The 17,679-nt window shown below is 42.6% G+C and overlaps 1 protein-coding gene across 3 annotated transcripts in view; it reads left to right on the forward strand.

Moving 5' to 3' along the window:
- ATAT1 (alpha tubulin acetyltransferase 1) overlaps nt 1–17,413 on the forward strand; it is a 45,935-nt gene extending 28,522 nt beyond the window's left edge. For all 3 annotated transcript variants that reach the window (XM_063431330.1, XM_063431328.1, XM_063431331.1), the window contains 6 exons: nt 11–56; nt 10,368–10,439; nt 10,687–10,903; nt 13,723–13,829; nt 14,188–14,224; nt 17,110–17,413. In XM_063431330.1, coding sequence (XP_063287400.1) covers nt 11–56; nt 10,368–10,439; nt 10,687–10,903; nt 13,723–13,829; nt 14,188–14,224; nt 17,110–17,401 — 771 coding nt within the window. In that variant the 3' untranslated portion in view covers nt 17,402–17,413. The remainder of the gene's footprint in view (nt 1–10; nt 57–10,367; nt 10,440–10,686; nt 10,904–13,722; nt 13,830–14,187; nt 14,225–17,109) is intronic.
- The last annotated feature ends 266 nt before the right edge of the window (nt 17,414–17,679 follow it).

A 17,679-nucleotide genomic window follows, 5' to 3' on the forward strand; every position in this document is an offset into this window, starting at 1 on the left:
TTCTTTTCAGGTTAATAACTTTGTGGTGTTTGAAGGTTTCTTCAGAGATCGAAAAGGTAACGCTTATCTTTCTTTATCTGATGTTTAAACGCAGGAACCGGTCCCTGAATGCTGACCTTAGGGCTTATACTCCCTGATGATAAACCCATTCACTGGACACGGCATTATATGCCTACCTGGCACCACACTGGAGCAAAGTGACCTAATGACAGCGACATGTTTAATGGGTTAAAGGGACAGCGACATGTTTAATGGGTTAAAGGGACAGCGACATGTTTAATGGGTTAAAGGGACAGTCCCACGTAGGAGCAAAGTGACCTAATAACAGCGACATGTTTAATGGGTTAAAGGGACAGTCCTATGTAGGAGCAAAGTGACCTAATAACAGCGACATGTTTAATGGGTTAAAGGGACAGTCCCACGTAGGAGCAAAGTGACCTAATAACAGCGACATGTTTAATGGGTTAAAGGGACAGTCCTATGGAGGAACAAAGTGACCTAATAACAGCGACATGTTTAATGGGTTAAAGGGACAGCGACATGTTTAATGGGTTAAAGGGACAGCGACATGTTTAATGGGTTAAAGGGACAGTCCCACGTAGGAGCAAAGTGACCTAATAACAGCGACATGTTTAATGGGTTAAAGGGACAGTCCTATGTAGGAGCAAAGTGACCTAATAACAGCGACATGTTTAATGGGTTAAAGGGACAGTCCCACGTAGGAGCAAAGTGACCTAATAACAGCGACATGTTTAATGGGTTAAAGGGACAGTCCTATGGAGGAACAAAGTGACCTAATAACAGCGACATGTTTAATGGGTTAAAGGGACAGTCCCATGTAGGAGCAAAGTGACCTAATGACAGCGACATGTTTAATGGGTTAAAGGGACAGTCCCACGTAGGAGCAAAGTGACCTAATGACAGTGACATGTTTAATGGGTTAAAGGGACAGTCCTATGTAGGAGCAAAGTGACCTAATAACAGCGACATGTTTAATGGGTTAAAGGGACAGTCCTATGGAGGAACAAAGTGACCTAATGACAGTGACATGTTTAATGGGTTAAAGGGACAGTCCCACGTAGGAGCAATGTGACCTAATGACAGCGACATGTTTAATGGGTTAAAGGGACAGTCCTATGTAGGAGCAAAGTGACCTAATAACAGCGACATGTTTAATGGGTTAAAGGGACAGTCCTATGTAGGAGCAAAGTGACCTAATAACAGCGACATGTTTAATGGGTTAAAGGGACAGTCCCACGTAGGAGCAAAGTGACCTAATAACAGCGACATGTTTAATGGGTTAAAGGAACAGTCCCACGTAGGAGCAAAGTGACCTAATAACAGCGACATGTTTAATGGGTTAAAGGGACAGTCCCACGTAGGAGCAAAGTGACCTAATAACAGCGACATGTTTAATGGGTTAAAGGGGCAGTCCCACGTAGGAGCAAAGTGACCTAATAACAGCGACATGTTTAATGTGTTAAAGGGACAGTCCCACGTAGGAGCAAAGTGACCTAATAACAGCGACATGTTTAATGGGTTAAAGGGACAGCGACATGTTTAATGGGTTAAAGGGACAGTCCCACGTAGGAGCAAAGTGACCTAATAACAGCGACATGTTTAATAGGTTAAAGGGGCAGTCCCACGTAGGAGCAAAGTGACCTAATAACAGCGACATGTTTAATGGGTTAAAGGGACAGTCCCACGTAGGAGCAAAGTGACCTAATAACAGCGACATGTTTAATGGGTTAAAGGGACAGTCCCACGTAGGAGCAAAGTGACCTAATAACAGCGACATGTTTAATGGGTTAAAGGGACAGTCCCACGTAGGAGCAAAGTGACCTAATAACAGCGACATGTTTAATGGGTTAAAGGGATAGCGACATGTTTAATGGGTTAAAGGGACAGTCCCACGTAGGAGCAAAGTGACCTAATGACAGTGACATGTTTAATGGGTTAAAGGGACAGTCCCACGTAGGAACAAAGTGACCTAATAACAGCGACATGTTTAATGGGTTAAAGGGACAGTCCCACGTAGGAGCAAAGTGACCTAATAACAGCGACATGTTTAATGGGTTAAAGGGACAGTCCTATGGAGGAACAAAGTGACCTAATAACAGCGACATGTTTAATGGGTTAAAGGGACAGTCCTATGGAGGAGCAAAGTGACCTAATAACAGCGACATGTTTAATGGGTTAAAGGGACAGTCCTATGGAGGAGCAAAGTGACCTAATGACAGTGACATGTTTAATGGGTTAAAGGGACAGTCCCATTTAGGAGCAAAGTGACCTAATAACAACGACATGTTTAATGGGTTAAAGGGACAGTCCTATGGAGGAGCAAAGTGACCTAATAACAGCGACATGTTTAATGGGTTAAAGGGACAGTCCTATGGAGGAACAAAGTGACCTAAAAACAACGACATGTTTAATGGGTTAAAGGGACAGTCCTATGGAGGAGCAAAGTGACCTAATAACAGCGACATGTTTAATGGGTTAAAGGGACAGTCCTATGGAGGAACAAAGTGACCTAATAACAGCGACATGTTTAATGGGTTAAAGGGACAGTCCTATGTAGGAGCAAAGTGACCTAATAACAGCGACATGTTTAATGGGTTAAAGGGACAGTCCCATGTAGGAGCAAAGTGACCTAATAACAGCGACATGTTTAATGGGTTAAAGGGACAGTCCTATGGAGGAGCAAAGTGACCTAATGACAGTGACATGTTTAATGGGTTAAAGGGACAGTCCTATGGAGGAGCAAAGTGACCTAATGACAGTGACATGTTTAATGGGTTAAAGGGACAGTCCCATGTAGGAGCAAAGTGACCTAATAACAGCAACATGTTTAATGGGTTAAAGGGACAGTCCTATGGAGGAGCAAAGTGACCTAATGACAGTGACATGTTTAATGGGTTAAAGGGACAGTCCCATGTAGGAGCAAAGTGACCTAATGACAGCGACATGTTTAATGGGTTAAAGGGACAGTCCTATGTAGGAACAAAGTGACCTAATAACAGCGACATGTTTAATGGGTTAAAGGGACAGTCCCATGTAGGAGCACCGTGACCTAATAACAGCGACATGTTTAATGGGTTAAAGCAGGGCTTCTCAACCTTGTCCTCAAGGACCCCCTACCAGTCCAGGGTTTAGGGATTACCTGGGTGTGTCTAAGGTGTTTAGAAAAAGAAAAAAAAAAACCTTAGAGTCTAAGGTGTTTTTCCCCCCCTTTTTTTTTAACACCTTAGACACACCCAGGTAATCCCCAAATCCTGGACTGGTAGGGGGTCCTGAGGACTGGGTTAAAGGGCCAGTCTTATGGAGGAACAAAGTGACCTAATGACAGTGACATGTTTAATGGGTTAAAGGGACAGTCCCATGTAGGAACAAAGTGACCTAATAACAGCGACATGTTTAATGGGTTAAAGGGACAGTCCTATGTAGGAACAAAGTGACCTAATAACAGCGACATGTTTAATGGGTTAAAGGGACAGTCCTATGTAGGAGCAAAGTGACCTTGTGACCATTACATGTTTATTGGGTGAAATTCCCCCTGCCATTAATGGCCAAATGACCCACTGTTTTTATAACTCTTCCTGACCCCTCCTGCACCCCATGCAGCTGATGATACGTGATTCAGAGAAGTTGAAGATATTCCTCTAACTGGACAGTAAGACACCCCCAATCCCCTTATATTCTTAGACTTGTCCAAGAACCTTTCTCCCCCCCCCCCTTTTCCCCCCTGCCCCGCCCTCTGTATTTTTAAATCCCTCTTCCTCTACTCGTGATATTTGCTGTACATCCAGCCGTGTTGTTTAGTTTTGAGGAATTTAAATAACGGGTGTTTATTGTGTGTTCTTGCTTATTTGCGTTTTGTTAGGAGCTGAATATATAATTAATTAAGGTCATTGTGCTGCTTCACAGAATTGTAGTCGAGTGGTTAAAGATAAATTATGAGCTGTAATTCTTGATGTTTTCACCTAGTTTTGATATCAATGTAGTTTTGTTGAATTTAGTATATTTTTGTAGCGGTTTTCCTTCTGCGTTCCAGTCGAATTTTCTTTGAAATATTTGCTAAATCCAACATTCCATGCTTGATGTTGGGCTGATTAGATTTTACATAGAATCCAACCAATGAAATTATTTTTGAAAACCTTGTGCTGCAATATTACAATAAAAATGGGAATCATACAATATTAAAGGGACACTATAGTCACCAGTGCAACTACATGTATTCCTGACCCTATAGTGTTAACACGACCATCTAGCCCCCCTGGGCCCCTCATGCCTCCATAAATAGTAAAAATCTTACTGTATTCAAGCCAGAAGCTGTAAATCTGCATGCTGTTAGACTCAGAAAAACAAGCAGTCTGCTGACATGTGATAGCCTGATCCAATCACAGTGCTTCTCCATAGGATTGGCTGAGACTGACAAGGAGGCAGATCAGGGGCAGAGCCAGCATGATTCAAACACAGCCCTGGCCAATCGGCATCTCTTCATAGAGATGAATTGAATCAAAGAATCTCTATGAGGAAAGTTCAGTGTCTGCATGCAGTGGGAGGAGATACTGAATCACAGGATGCTCGTGCACAGCAGATCTGAGTGGATAGAGGCATATTATGCCTCCATCAACTCTGAAGTCCCTCTGGTTCACTCTGAGTGACTGCAACTGGAGGTGTTCCTAGCTTTCAATGTAAACACTGTATTTTCTCAGAAAATACAGTGTTTAAATGAGAGAGTCTGCAGGGAGCTATAGTTCTCACCTGAACAACCTCAGTAAGCTGAAGTTGTTCAGGTGACTATAGTGTCCCTTTAAAGCGGCTCTGTCATGTGCTTTCCTTAATGACTAAATTCTACCATAACCACTTTACTTTATTTATACTTATTATTTTTTCTTCCTAGAGTCGGATCTTAAAGGAACACTCCACATGGAAGAAAACTCACTGTTTAGTAGATATGCCTGCGATGATAGCTTGCGTTAGTCCTGCATGTTGTCACTGGGGTTTATCTAAAATCAGCTTGCAAAGGTTCTCATGTCTGCAGCCTTTGCAAGCCCTCCCCTTCTAATCCCGCCCACACTTTCAGTCTGTGCCAGGGAAATGGCCAATCAAATTAAGAAGCCTCTGATTCTCAACCAAGAGTGAGCATGCTTGGAATTTTACAACATTTAATTAAAATGGGATACTCCTCCTGAATTGCTTTATCGCTGTTCTGTTCTCGTCTGTCTAGGATATCTGCAGATAGCCTTCTGTGGGATTCTTCAACAGATGAATTGTATTTCAGCTTATCAACTTAAAGGACCACTCCACAGGTCTAAACACCCCCAAAAACACACACGGTGTAGTAGACATAACCCCAATGAATACATGCATGCAAATTTTCATGTATTTATTCATTTGGAGTATAGTCTAAAATAGATTACAATAGCTGCAGTTCTTATGACTGCAGCCTTTGCAAGCCCCTCCCCTTTTCCCCCAGAAGAAACTTTCACTGAGAAGTCTCTGAAATAATCAGTTGTGTGCCGATTTGTGCATACACACACACACACACACCGCTACATGCATGTGCGTGGGCACCTGAGTCTGCGGTGCTGATGTAAAGGTATGTGAGGGAGAGGCAGGCACACTCAAGCAGAGCGTGCCTGACGCTTCTGTTCGCTCAGGGGAGTTAATGGAAGTAGGAAGTAATCCTCCCTGGCTGTTTGATTGACAGCCAAGGGGGAGTTCCCAAGTATATTTATAAAAGTGCTGATTTTTACGAGATTTTCTACGAGAAATCAGCACTTTTATAAACTGGGGTTAAATGAGGGCACTCCTCACCCATGAAGCACTTCAGTAAGCTGAAGCTTTTGGGGTGTTGAGTGGTCCTTTAACCCCTTAAGGACACATGACGTGTGTCACATGTCATGATTCCCTTTTATTCCAGAAGTTTGGTCCTTAAGGGGTTAAGCTCTGCCCATTTCTACAAATTAATCACGAGGGGAAAAAAAAAATCACGCTTCCCATGAGAAAAAGTATCTTCTTTATCTTGTGTATTACTAAAAACAAGGTGAATTTCAAAATCATTACTACAAGGAGAAATGGCAAACAAACAGGGATTGCTTTAAAACCAAAACCTGCAAAGTGATAGATCATTTAAATGATGTTCTAGGGGTGTAATTGTTGGTGATCATGGACAGATTGTGCAACTCTTTCAAGATTCAAGTCTTAATAGAACAACACTTAGAAAAACCTTCCTGGGCTTTCAATAGATCCCGTGTAGGCCTTGGTTGTGATATCTCTTCTTGGCAATTACCTAGTTAGCTGTGTATATAAAGGACTTCGGTTGCCCAGATTTCCTTATGATCATATTTGGAGAGTTCACGTAACTTTATTTCATTTCTCACCGATTAAGGTCTCAGTAATCAGACACACAGGCATTGACTGAGTATCAGTTATGGTTTGTGTTTTATAGATTTATAGTTTGCTTTTTTTGTTGTTGTTTTTTGGCTTGGCTCTAGTAGGACTTTCAGCAAGCTGCACACCTGTTGGTGTATTAACAGTCTTTAGAAGCACTGAGTGGAAAGCCAGCTTCCTGTGCTCTCCGTGCGGTAGTACCTTGATGTGTATACGGAGTTGGAGTATAAAATCTTGCTTCCGTCCCATGCCGTGCAGCACTTATTGAGTCTGACGTTGCTTTTTGGACGTGCCTCGCCAGGGTTAGTAGTCACCGTATGTTATGCCCCAGATCTTTGTCCTACCTAGACTTAACGAATATTTTGCTCCAGTCATCTTGAACTTCTTATTTACCCTCTGCTCTCCAAAATACTCCGAGACCCTCTCTATTTTTCCGTGGGTTCAATACAAGCAACCCATCTACTTTCCCGCCAATGGTTTGTTCTGACCCCTGGTCCTCGCCCTCAGCGCATGAAGAGGGTCTTGCTGTGTGTGTGTCTGTCTGTACAAATATATTATTATTATATTATTTATATAGCGCCATCAGATTCCGTAGCCTCTCAGTATCTACCATATCCTACGTCTCTTTTACGTCCTCGAAGGCCATCTTCCTGCCTGCATTTACAAATTGCTGTAATTAGCAATAAGTTAAGTATATGGAATTTGCTGCATATGGGCACTCAGTGACTGGCGGTAGAGGGGGAATTAACATGGTAACTTTTGGTATATTGTTGCATATAGTAATATATGATTTCCCACTATTGCTGGCCTTATTCCTTTAGTATAAAATATAGTGACATTTTTACCCCCCCCCACCCCCTCACAGCCATTTTGTTACTTGTGAGCAAAGGCCAATGCCGTCCTTTAAGCACGGCACATCACGCTGTTGTCAGTCACCCATGCAGATCCTGGATTATTTACTGAAGTAGGAATTTAAAGTCAATTAAAAATGTAAGTTCAAATAAATTAAACTGGAAGAATAGCTGACTTGGAACTTGTTTTCCTGTTTTACTCTTAATTTTGAAATTCACGTTGAATTCCAGACAATTCCCACTTTAGTGAATACGGATGTTAGACAGACTGATCTGTCGGATAATATATGTATACAGATTAACAGGGCGCCACAGTCACTAAATAGGTATATGTGGGGGAAAAAGAACCATATAATAAATATACTGGTTAAAATAGTAATTTATTGATACAGAAGTAGATAAAAAATATATATTAATAGCACAATAACAAGTGCTCAAATTATATAAGACAGGAACCCATAGGTATAGCAGCTCACTAATACATAATGCTGAACTGGGCAAATAAGGTGCAGATAGTAAAAGTGCAAAGTGCAGTGCAAGTATAAGGTACAAAATACTAGTACCAAAAATGCACCAAGTCCATAATATATAGCCCAAGAAAAAAAAAGGAAAATAATCAGCATATATAAACAATAAAACCGCTGATACCACGATGCAGGGTCCCAAAGGGTCGTCAATGTTTCAATGCTCAACGCGTTTCGTCGTCAGACTTCCTCAGGAGCTTCTTCCATCTTCCTCCATCTTCTTTCTTTTAAGTCAGCCGGTCCGTCTGTCCACTTCCGTGATTGGGCGTGCGTCCATACGTCACCACGCACAACGTCATACGTCATGACGCCTGCGTGGCTAATATGCGCACGCGCAACCACGGAGGAACGCAAATAAACTTTATTGCTCATGTACACGGTGGCATAAAGAGCGAACTACAAAAGAGAACGCTCTATTAATATGCAGACCGGATTTACAAATCTGCCTACCCCCCCTTCTAACCCCTATACAAAGGAATGCTAAGTATAAAGGGGGAAATATAAATTAGACAGGTACCATGAAAAGCACCGAAAAGCGGCTAGCCATGAGGGAAACAGAGTGGATTTATAAAATGAAATCCTCTGTTCCTTCAGGATTAAATACTGATTTGGACATACTAGCTTTTATTTGATTGATTATATGATATTTTATATTTGATCTCCTTTTTTATTTGATTCCTCCTTTTTTTATATACGTTTTTTATATACGTTTCATATTTATTTATTATATTTATATATGCCTTCTATATACGCTTTTGAATACATGTTGGATATCAAATGATATAATAACAATTTTTTCTTATAATGTAATCAGTTATGTTTATATGACTTTTACCCTTCAGCCAAATTGATATGCTTTCAACATAAACATTATTTCCTGTATGTGTATATATATCTATGGTTTTTTATTTATCTCTACTAATATTTGGATATTGTCTTTTGTACCCGTTTATATTCTGATATGTTATCCATTTATGCATATCCCCATTGGCAATACTGGATAGATAATTCAATACTGTAAGGTCTCTGTATACTATCTCTATGGTTATCTGGGAATATAAATGGACTCATAGTTTTTATATTTTATTATTATTTTCTATATATATATTTTTTATCATTATTCTCCACTACTCAATAATTTTCTATTTTTATATTTAAATTTATAATTTTTTCGATACATACTATTTGTATTTTCTTCCCTTTTTTTAGTCTGGTACCTGTCTAATTTATATTTCCCCCTTTATACTTAGCATTCCTTTGTATAGGGGTTAGAAGGGGGGGTAGGCAGATTTGTAAATCCGGTCTGCATATTAATAGAGCGTTCTCTTTTGTAGTTCGCTCTTTATGCCACCGTGTACATGAGCAATAAAGTTTATTTGCGTTCCTCCGTGGTTGCGCGTGCGCATATTAGCCACGCAGGCGTCATGACGTATGACGTTGTGCGTGGTGACGTATGGACGCACGCCCAATCACGGAAGTGGACAGACGGACCGGCTGACTTAAAAGAAAGAAGATGGAGGAAGATGGAAGAAGCTCCTGAGGAAGTCTGACGACGAAACGCGTTGAGCATTGAAACATTGACGACCCTTTGGGACCCTGCATCGTGGTATCAGCGGTTTTATTGTTTATATATGCTGATTATTTTCCTTTTTTTTCTTGGGCTATATATTATGGACTTGGTGCATTTTTGGTACTAGTATTTTGTACCTTATACTTGCACTGCACTTTGCACTTTTACTATCTGCACCTTATTTGCCCAGTTCAGCATTATGTATTAGTGAGCTGCTATACCTATGGGTTCCTGTCTTATATAATTTGAGCACTTGTTATTGTGCTATTAATATATATTTTTTATCTACTTCTGTATCAATAAATTACCATTTTAACCAGTATATTTATTATATGATTCTTTTTCCCCCACATATACCTATTTAGTGACTGTGGCGCCCTGTTAATCTGTATACATATATTTCTCGTTATTGGATTTGGAGTGTCCAATCTACAGAGGCTAGCCTGCACTTGGTTTACATTGAATTTCCTTTCCCACTCACCCACCTTTTCTCTTCTGATCTGTCGGATACTCGGGGAACACACTAGAACACCAATATCTTTTACACTATATGTAGGGTGGATAAAGGACATCACTTCCAAAGTCACTTATAGTAATATATGCCACAGCATATCAGAAGAAAAATATCTGGATTAGCAGTTTTGATTTTGGTTTTGAATCTCACTCCCCTCCTACATTGTATTTTCTGCCTAAATAAACATATTTTTTCGTACATATGGAATATTAGTACAAACTGTAAATGTTTTTAACTATTGGGTGAAAACTCTCCAATTTCTGATACCTTACTCTACTTTACAAGTTCTCAGTTTTCTGACCTCCATACATCCCCTTACTATTCTCTTCTTTTAATCTTTTTCTCTAAAATCCGGGTTGGGGTTTGATGGGAGATAGCTGGGGTACAGACTAGGGTTATGGTAGGAGTGCGTTTGAGCTGTCTCGATCAATGTAATTAGAGTATATAAGATCTCTGTATTGCTGAATTTTACTTCATCTTCCCCCTTTCTGTTTTCCTTTCTCTCTTTACAGCTCTTATGAGAAAATTACCGCCAAAACGAGCAGAGGGAGACATTAAACCGTACTCATTGTCTGAGAGAGACTGTAAGAACTGGGTGGGGTTGGGGAAGAGTGGACGGGATTGGAAGGGTAAAAATAAAATAGCGAGAAGGTCAGAGGATAAAAAGTTAGATGACCGGTAACGAGTGTTGGGGGAAAACAAGTAGCCAGTTCAGAAAAGTCAATGTCCAGTTAAGAGTATACATGCTAGAAAAGAGTTAAAACCATCTGAAGATCATAAAAAGTTAAAATTGGTCGGTTTATAGTGTCTGATGGATCATTTCCCTCTCAGTCCTGAAGCAAGAAGAGGGACTTCCCTGGCCTTTCAACCAATCACCATCCTCCCTCAATCGTGCGGGCAGCCTGGGCTCCTCTCCTACACGGCCAGGTTCTCGTCCGCCTCCCGGTGAAGAGGATTTTGTCAAGTCCCTCCGAGCCTGTCGCCCTCATTCCTTGCACAGAGCAGCCAACGGAGAACACGAAGACCCCTCCCAGAGGAGGAGGACCAGGTAAGACAAAGATCTGTTAAATGTTTCAAAGCAGCTTGGCATATTTGCTCTGCCCAAGTAGTTCCTTCTTAAGGATGGACAAAAAAACATGTACATGTCACATCATGTCAATTATGCCTGGCATGGTTTGTGAGAATAGTGTAGTTATAACTTCTTCTGTTTGTGTCACTGAGTCACCCTGCAGGGGGAGGGACAGACTCATAGCTTCTTCTGTCTGTGTCACTGTGTCGCCCTGCAGGGGGAGGAACAGGCTCATAGCTTCTTCTGTCTGTGTCACTGTGTCACCCTGCAGGGGGAGGAACAGGCTCATAGCTTCTTCTGTCTGTGTCACTGTGTCGCCCTGCAGGGGGAGGAACAGGCTCATAGCTTCTTCTGTCTGTGTCACTGTGTCACCCTGCAGGGGGAGGAACAGGCTCATAGCTTCTTCTGTCTGTGTCACTGTGTCGCCCTGCAGGGGGAGGAACAGGCTCATAGCTTCTTCTGTCTGTGTCACTGTGTCACCCTGCAGGGGGAGGAACAGGCTCATAGCTTCTTCTGTCTGTGTCACTGTGTCACCCTGCAGGGGGAGGAACAGGCTCATAGCTTCTTCTGTCTGTGTCACTGTGTCACCCTGCAGGGGGAGGAACAGGCTCATAGCTTCTTCTGTCTGTGTCACTGTGTCACCCTGCAGGGGGAGGAACAGGCTCATAGCTTCTTCTGTCTGTGTCACTGTGTCACCCTGCAGGGGGAGGAACAGGCTCATAGCTTCTTCTGTCTGTGTCACTGTGTCACCCTGCAGGGGGAGGAACAGGCTCATAGCTTCTTCTGTCTGTGTCACTGTGTCACCCTGCAGGGGGAGGGACAGGCTTATAACTCCCTCTGTCTGTGTCACCCTGCAGGGGGAGGGACAGGCTCATAGCTTCTTCTGTCTGTGTCACTGTGTCGCCCTGCGGGGGGAGGGACAGGCTCACAGCTTCTTCTGTCTGTGTCACTGTGTCACCCTGCAGGGGGAGGGACAGGCTTATAACTCCCTATGTCTGTGTCACTGTGTCACCCTGCAGGGGGAGGGACAGGCTTATAACTCCCTCTGTCTGTGTCACCCTGCAGGGGGAGGGACAGACTCATAGCTCTCACTTTTTCTGATACTGTATCACCCTGTAGGGGGAGGGAAACTGTCATAGCTCCTTCTGTTTGTCACTCTGCAAAGGGAGGACTTGCTATTATCTGTCACTATATCTCTTTTATATTTCTCTCTCTCTCCTCCCCCCCCCCCCCCCCCTTTGTCTTTCTGTCCAGTTCCCTTAACCGTCCTCAAAGCATTCACCATTAACTCTGACTTTTTGGACGCTTTCCCTTTCCTTTTTCTTGCCCTGGATATCCGCTCCATTGATTGCCAATAACTTGGTGAATGTGAATTATGAACCATTCACGAGGGAACGTGAGGACTTATTCACATGAATGGAGCAGTTGTTTTTTTTATAATAATTCTAACGCAGTCTAACGTACGCCGTTTTCAGAAATCGGGTCACCTCACATTTCAGCATATTTTACTGGACTGTGAGGCCAGACGTCCATTTTTTTTTTTTTTTAAATGCCTATGACTTTACTAATTGTACTACCCAGTACTTCTTTCTGTGAGGGTTTATTAACTATATAATTAACAATGTTTGTTATTGCGTGTGGGAACATTTTCATTAATGAAATGAATAAAGACGCTGGTTGATTGAGCAATTCTTGTATCATATTATTGGAAGATAATGAAAAATAAAGAGAGCAGGGGAAGCTTCAAGGTGATAATTGGACAGGATATTTTACAGAGCGAGGATTTTATAGCGAGCTGAGAGGATTTTGGCAAAAAGAAGGAAAATGTAATATGGAATACAATGGGAATACAGGGTTTATTTACTTAACTGTGAGTTAACAAACCTCTTCCAAAACTTAGACCAAGATACATCTCTTAGCGGCACGGATACATCTGATCAGATCTGAGACTTTCCTGAAATAATCGGTTATTACATCGATTCATCCAGTTCCTATTTACTTGACCTATATCATATAATGTACTGGAAATGCTAACAGAAAAATTTAATAAAATGAAGAATAAAAATGAGTAGGAGATGAATATAAACAGGTTTCACTGCAGAGGAAAGAAAAAGACAGTAGAAGATGGAATTAAGGGAGGATTGCTAGAAATGTGCGTTTTATATGGACTCTGACAGCTGAATCACAGGGTTTTTATATAGAACCTGTAGTGACTGCAAGGTAGCCAGTGAGATAAAAGACGCAGGACTGGAAGATCATACAAGAACCATGGGTAAGTTGTCCTAGTGCGAGAGCTTCTGCAAATCATGGCTGGACCCTTGGTACTGAGGATGAGGGGAGCACAGGATCCAGTTTATATAAAGTAACAGACTGCAGGGTATGGACTGGTGAATTCTAGAGACTGATCTTGGAGATCCAGGAGGTTTAGAGAGGAGCGTAGATGGGATTTTTAAGCAGTGATGAAGTAAATGACTGAACAGATACACAAACACAATGGGACGGACACAGTGTTAACACGTAGATTGGGAGGAGGAAAGGAGAAAGCGGACTCCTCTCGGCTTACCAAGCGAGAGTTGTGTGTAACATGACGCCATGATTCGCCATACTCTGCCATACTCTCTCTTCCTTTGCATTATTCTTGGCTTTCATTGCATTCCTTTTTTTGCTTCATTTCCTGTTCATTTTCATTGATGTCTATTTCCCACAATGCAAATTCTGCACCCAGCTTCTTCCCTGTCTCCTTCCTTACCCACTCCATTACCGACTCCATCCCACACATTGTTTCCGCGTGTCTCTAGTTCTCTCACTCTCAGGGACTCCAATCTATCCCGTGGCCTGGTGGCACAGAAGAGCGGATACAGTCGTCATGCAACTCCTCCTCTCCTCACCAGGGGGCAGACTCCAGGTACATTTATATCTGGCATTACTATTTAATTCAGTTTCCACTTACAGAGAAACCTTAAGAGCAAATCCTATCTCCAATAGCTCTCAGTGAAAGATCTTTGTTAGTGGACAGCAATGTCTAATGACCCTGTGTGTATTTGTAACTTACTCATGTCCTGGCATGCAGTGATCGAGCTGATTAGAAGCTCCCATCTATTGACACTGTTAATGGATAGCAATAAAGAGAACTTAATTCACTTCTTAATGTCTACCCTGGATCTTTTATCCTGGACACTGAAATCAGTTCTCCTAATACCCATCTAGAGTTTTACGCCTCTTTACTAGAGCGCATTTCTAACTGAAACTTGTTCTTTTTACAGCTGATATTACAGAAAATCATACGGAAACTGAGAAAAGGTGAGAAAAATGTTTCTCTGTTACACTCACAATTGTTCATTGTGTCATCCTGCGTGAGAAGGATTAATTCATAGCTCTCTCTGTTTGTCCAATATGTCACCTTGAGTGACAAACTCAGAGCTGCTTCTAACTGTGTCACCTTGCAGGGAGAGGGACAGACTCCTAGCGCTTTCTGTCTGTGTCACCGTGCAGGGAGAGGGACAGACTCCTAGCGCTTTCTGTCTGTGTCACCGTGCAGGGAGAGGGACAGACTCCTAGCGCTTTCTGTCTGTGTCAGTGTGCAGGGAGAGGGACAGACTCCTAGCGCTTTCTGTCTGTGTCACCGTGCAGGGAGAGGGACAGACTCCTAGCGCTTTCTGTCTGTGTCAGCGTGCAGGGAGAGGGACAGACTCCTAGCGCTTTCTGTCTGTGTCACCGTGCAGGGAGAGGGACAGACTCCTAGCGCTTTCTGTCTGTGTCACCGTGCAGGGAGAGGGACAGACTCCTAGCGTTTTCTGTCTGTGTCAGTGTGCAGGGAGAGGGACAGACTCCTAGCGCTTTCTGTCTGTGTCACCGTGCAGGGAGAGGGACAGACTCCTAGCGCTTTCTGTCTGTGTCAGCGTGCAGGGAGAGGGACAGACTCCTAGCGCTTTCTGTCTGTGTCACCGTGCAGGGAGAGGGACAGACTCCTAGCGCTTTCTGTCTGTGTCACCGTGCAGGGAGAGGGACAGACTCCTAGCGCTTTCTGTCTGTGTCACCGTGCAGGGAGAAGGACAGACTCCTAGCGCTTTCTGTCTGTCACCGTGCAGGGAGAGGGACAGACTCCTAGCGCTTTCTGTCTGTGTCAACGTGCAGGGAGAGGGACAGACTCCTAGCGCTTTCTGTCTGTGTCACCGTGCAGGGAGAGGGACAGACTCCTAGCACTTTCTGTCTGTGTCACCGTGCAGGGAGAGGGACAGACTCCTAGCGCTTTCTGTCTGTGTCACCGTGCAGGGAGAGGGACAGACTCCTAGCGCTTTCTGTCTGTGTCACCGTGCAGGGAGAGGGACAGACTCCTAGTGCTTTCTGTCTGTGTCACCGTGCAGGGAGAGGGACAGACTCCTAGCGCTTTCTGTCTGTGTCACCGTGCAGGGAGAGGGACAGACTCCTAGCGCTTTCTGTCTGTGTCACTGTGCAGGGAGAGGGACAAACTCCTAGCGCTTTCTGTCTGTGTCACCGTGCAGGGAGAGGGACAGACTCCTAGCGCTTTCTGTCTGTGTCACTGTGCAGGGAGAGGGACAGACTCCTAGCGCTTTCTGTCTGTGTCACCGTGCAGGGAGAGGGATAGTCCCAGTGGGGCACTGTAGACTGCGGCTGGTCATTGCCAGCAGTAAAAAAAAAAAAAAAAAAAAACTGTCTAGGTAGCTGTGAGTTGATGGGGAGGAGCTATACTTGGAGAGGTCTGAACCTGTGACATTGCAAGGGAGCTATGATTGCAAGCTGCTCCAGTCTCAGTATATTTACAGAAGGGCATGTGAAGGTGTACTTGATGAAAGCATGTTAAAATATATTTTTAAGATGACAGTTGTCCTTTAGGATCCAAACTGAGACATGCTTAAAGGGATACTCTAAGCAAAACAACTGTAGCCCAATGAAGCCGTTTTGATGTATAGATCATGTCTCTGCAGTCTCACTACTTCATTTCCTGCCATTTAGGAGTTAAATTGATTTGTTTCTGTTTTAGTGGTGCCCTAGTCACATCTCCCCTGGCTGTGATTCACACAGCCTACATGAAAAAGTGGTTTCATTCGATCAGATGTGACAGCACATTGAATTTATTTTAGACTCTTGCTCTGTTAAGTGAAGAGACAGGGGAAATCTAAATTAAACAGACTGTGCAGTATATTAAGTTTAAACATTAGATCTCTCTTCACTACGCGGAGCACATGCAGGAAGTGTTTAGGAAGGCTATGCACATTCATTTCAGGAAAGTGTGACTAGGGCTGCTTAAACAAAGTGATTTAACTCTTAAAGAATTAGCACTGAAACTGCAGAGACATGATCCATGCCAAAACCACTCCATTAAGCTAAAATAGGTTTGTGCTTATATGTGTATAGTGTATAGCTCTGCAACAGAACTTTGAGTAGTGCCATTTTTATGATTTGTAATGGCCTTATATACTGCCATCCCATTCATAAAGGGACGCTCCACTGCCCAAATACCAAAGAAAAAAATTATTTAAAAAAAAAAACTGCTTATTACGTATATCACATTGAAAGCACCATGCATACATTAATTATATAAAAAAAATATTGGGGTATATCTAAAAACAGTTGGCAAACCTGTAGATATTTTCTCTGTGGCCTTTGCAAGCCCTCCCGTTTTAACCCTGTCCAGACTGTCTGCGGCTGTCCAATCACAGACTTTCCAATGCTTAATGAGAAGTCTTTGCAAGGCAGGTGCTCTGGGCAATTGCTGCCTCCTGAGTTTAGTTCCACTGACATCCAGGAAGTAACAGGATTGGTTGTCTGATTGACAGCCAGGGGGTGTAACAAGGTTAACTTATAAAAGTGTCAACTTCTCTGGAAATCCACACTTTTAATAAAATGTAAAACAGAGGACACCCCAAACATACATAAAGCAATTCAGGGAGCTAAAATGCTTTAGTGATCTAGAGTGTCCATTTAATATGGTGAAAGCACATGGTAATAACCTACCGTACTTTTGTGTTACACAAATACTTCAAATGGGTTCCAGTTTGTTCTGATTCAAATAGAAACATTTTACATCCACTTCTGTCATGTGCTGCAAACAAAGTTCCTGAAGGCTGAGAACGGTGAGCCAGTTACATAGCTCATGAATAGCCAATGGTGATTGGCAGAGTTAGAATGCCATTCAGTCTTTATTGCTTTATGTGTCTCTGCAGGTTCAACAGAGGGATGGTCCCAGAACATTCCCACCATTTCTGCGGAAACTCTCAAAACAACCAACTGTCTCCAGATTTTCCCAAGGTTACTCAAAAACCAAGCAGCTCTCCACCAATGCAGAAGGCATTGGGAACTTTCAACCATCCCATTCATGAGCGACCAAGTGGACACCCTCACCCAGACGCCTCTAAATATCCTTGGGATAAGGGCTCATGGACTGTGTTGGGGCCAGTGCTAAATGCACAGTGGGTTAAAAGGAAGCAGGAACTTCGGGGAACACGTCCTTGGTAAGGGGGAGGCTGTTACTATAGGTGACAGAGATTGGTACAATGGACGATATGACTGATGATAGGTTTGGAGGTGGAAATACAGAGGCTGGCATTAAAGCACTTTTATGTACAATTTAATATTAACAATTTTTAAGAAAATAAACTAGATATTTATTCATAGATCCTGTGTGTATTTAAAATCTTTATCACTTTCTACATCTAATTTTATTTTTCAGTCTTCACAAATATATATTTGTTAAAAATATAGGTAACTAATTAAACATATTCAAAAATCCTGGG

This window comes from Pelobates fuscus, chromosome 9 (genome assembly GCF_036172605.1).
Source record: "Pelobates fuscus isolate aPelFus1 chromosome 9, aPelFus1.pri, whole genome shotgun sequence".
Classification (NCBI taxonomy): domain Eukaryota; kingdom Metazoa; phylum Chordata; class Amphibia; order Anura; family Pelobatidae; genus Pelobates; species Pelobates fuscus.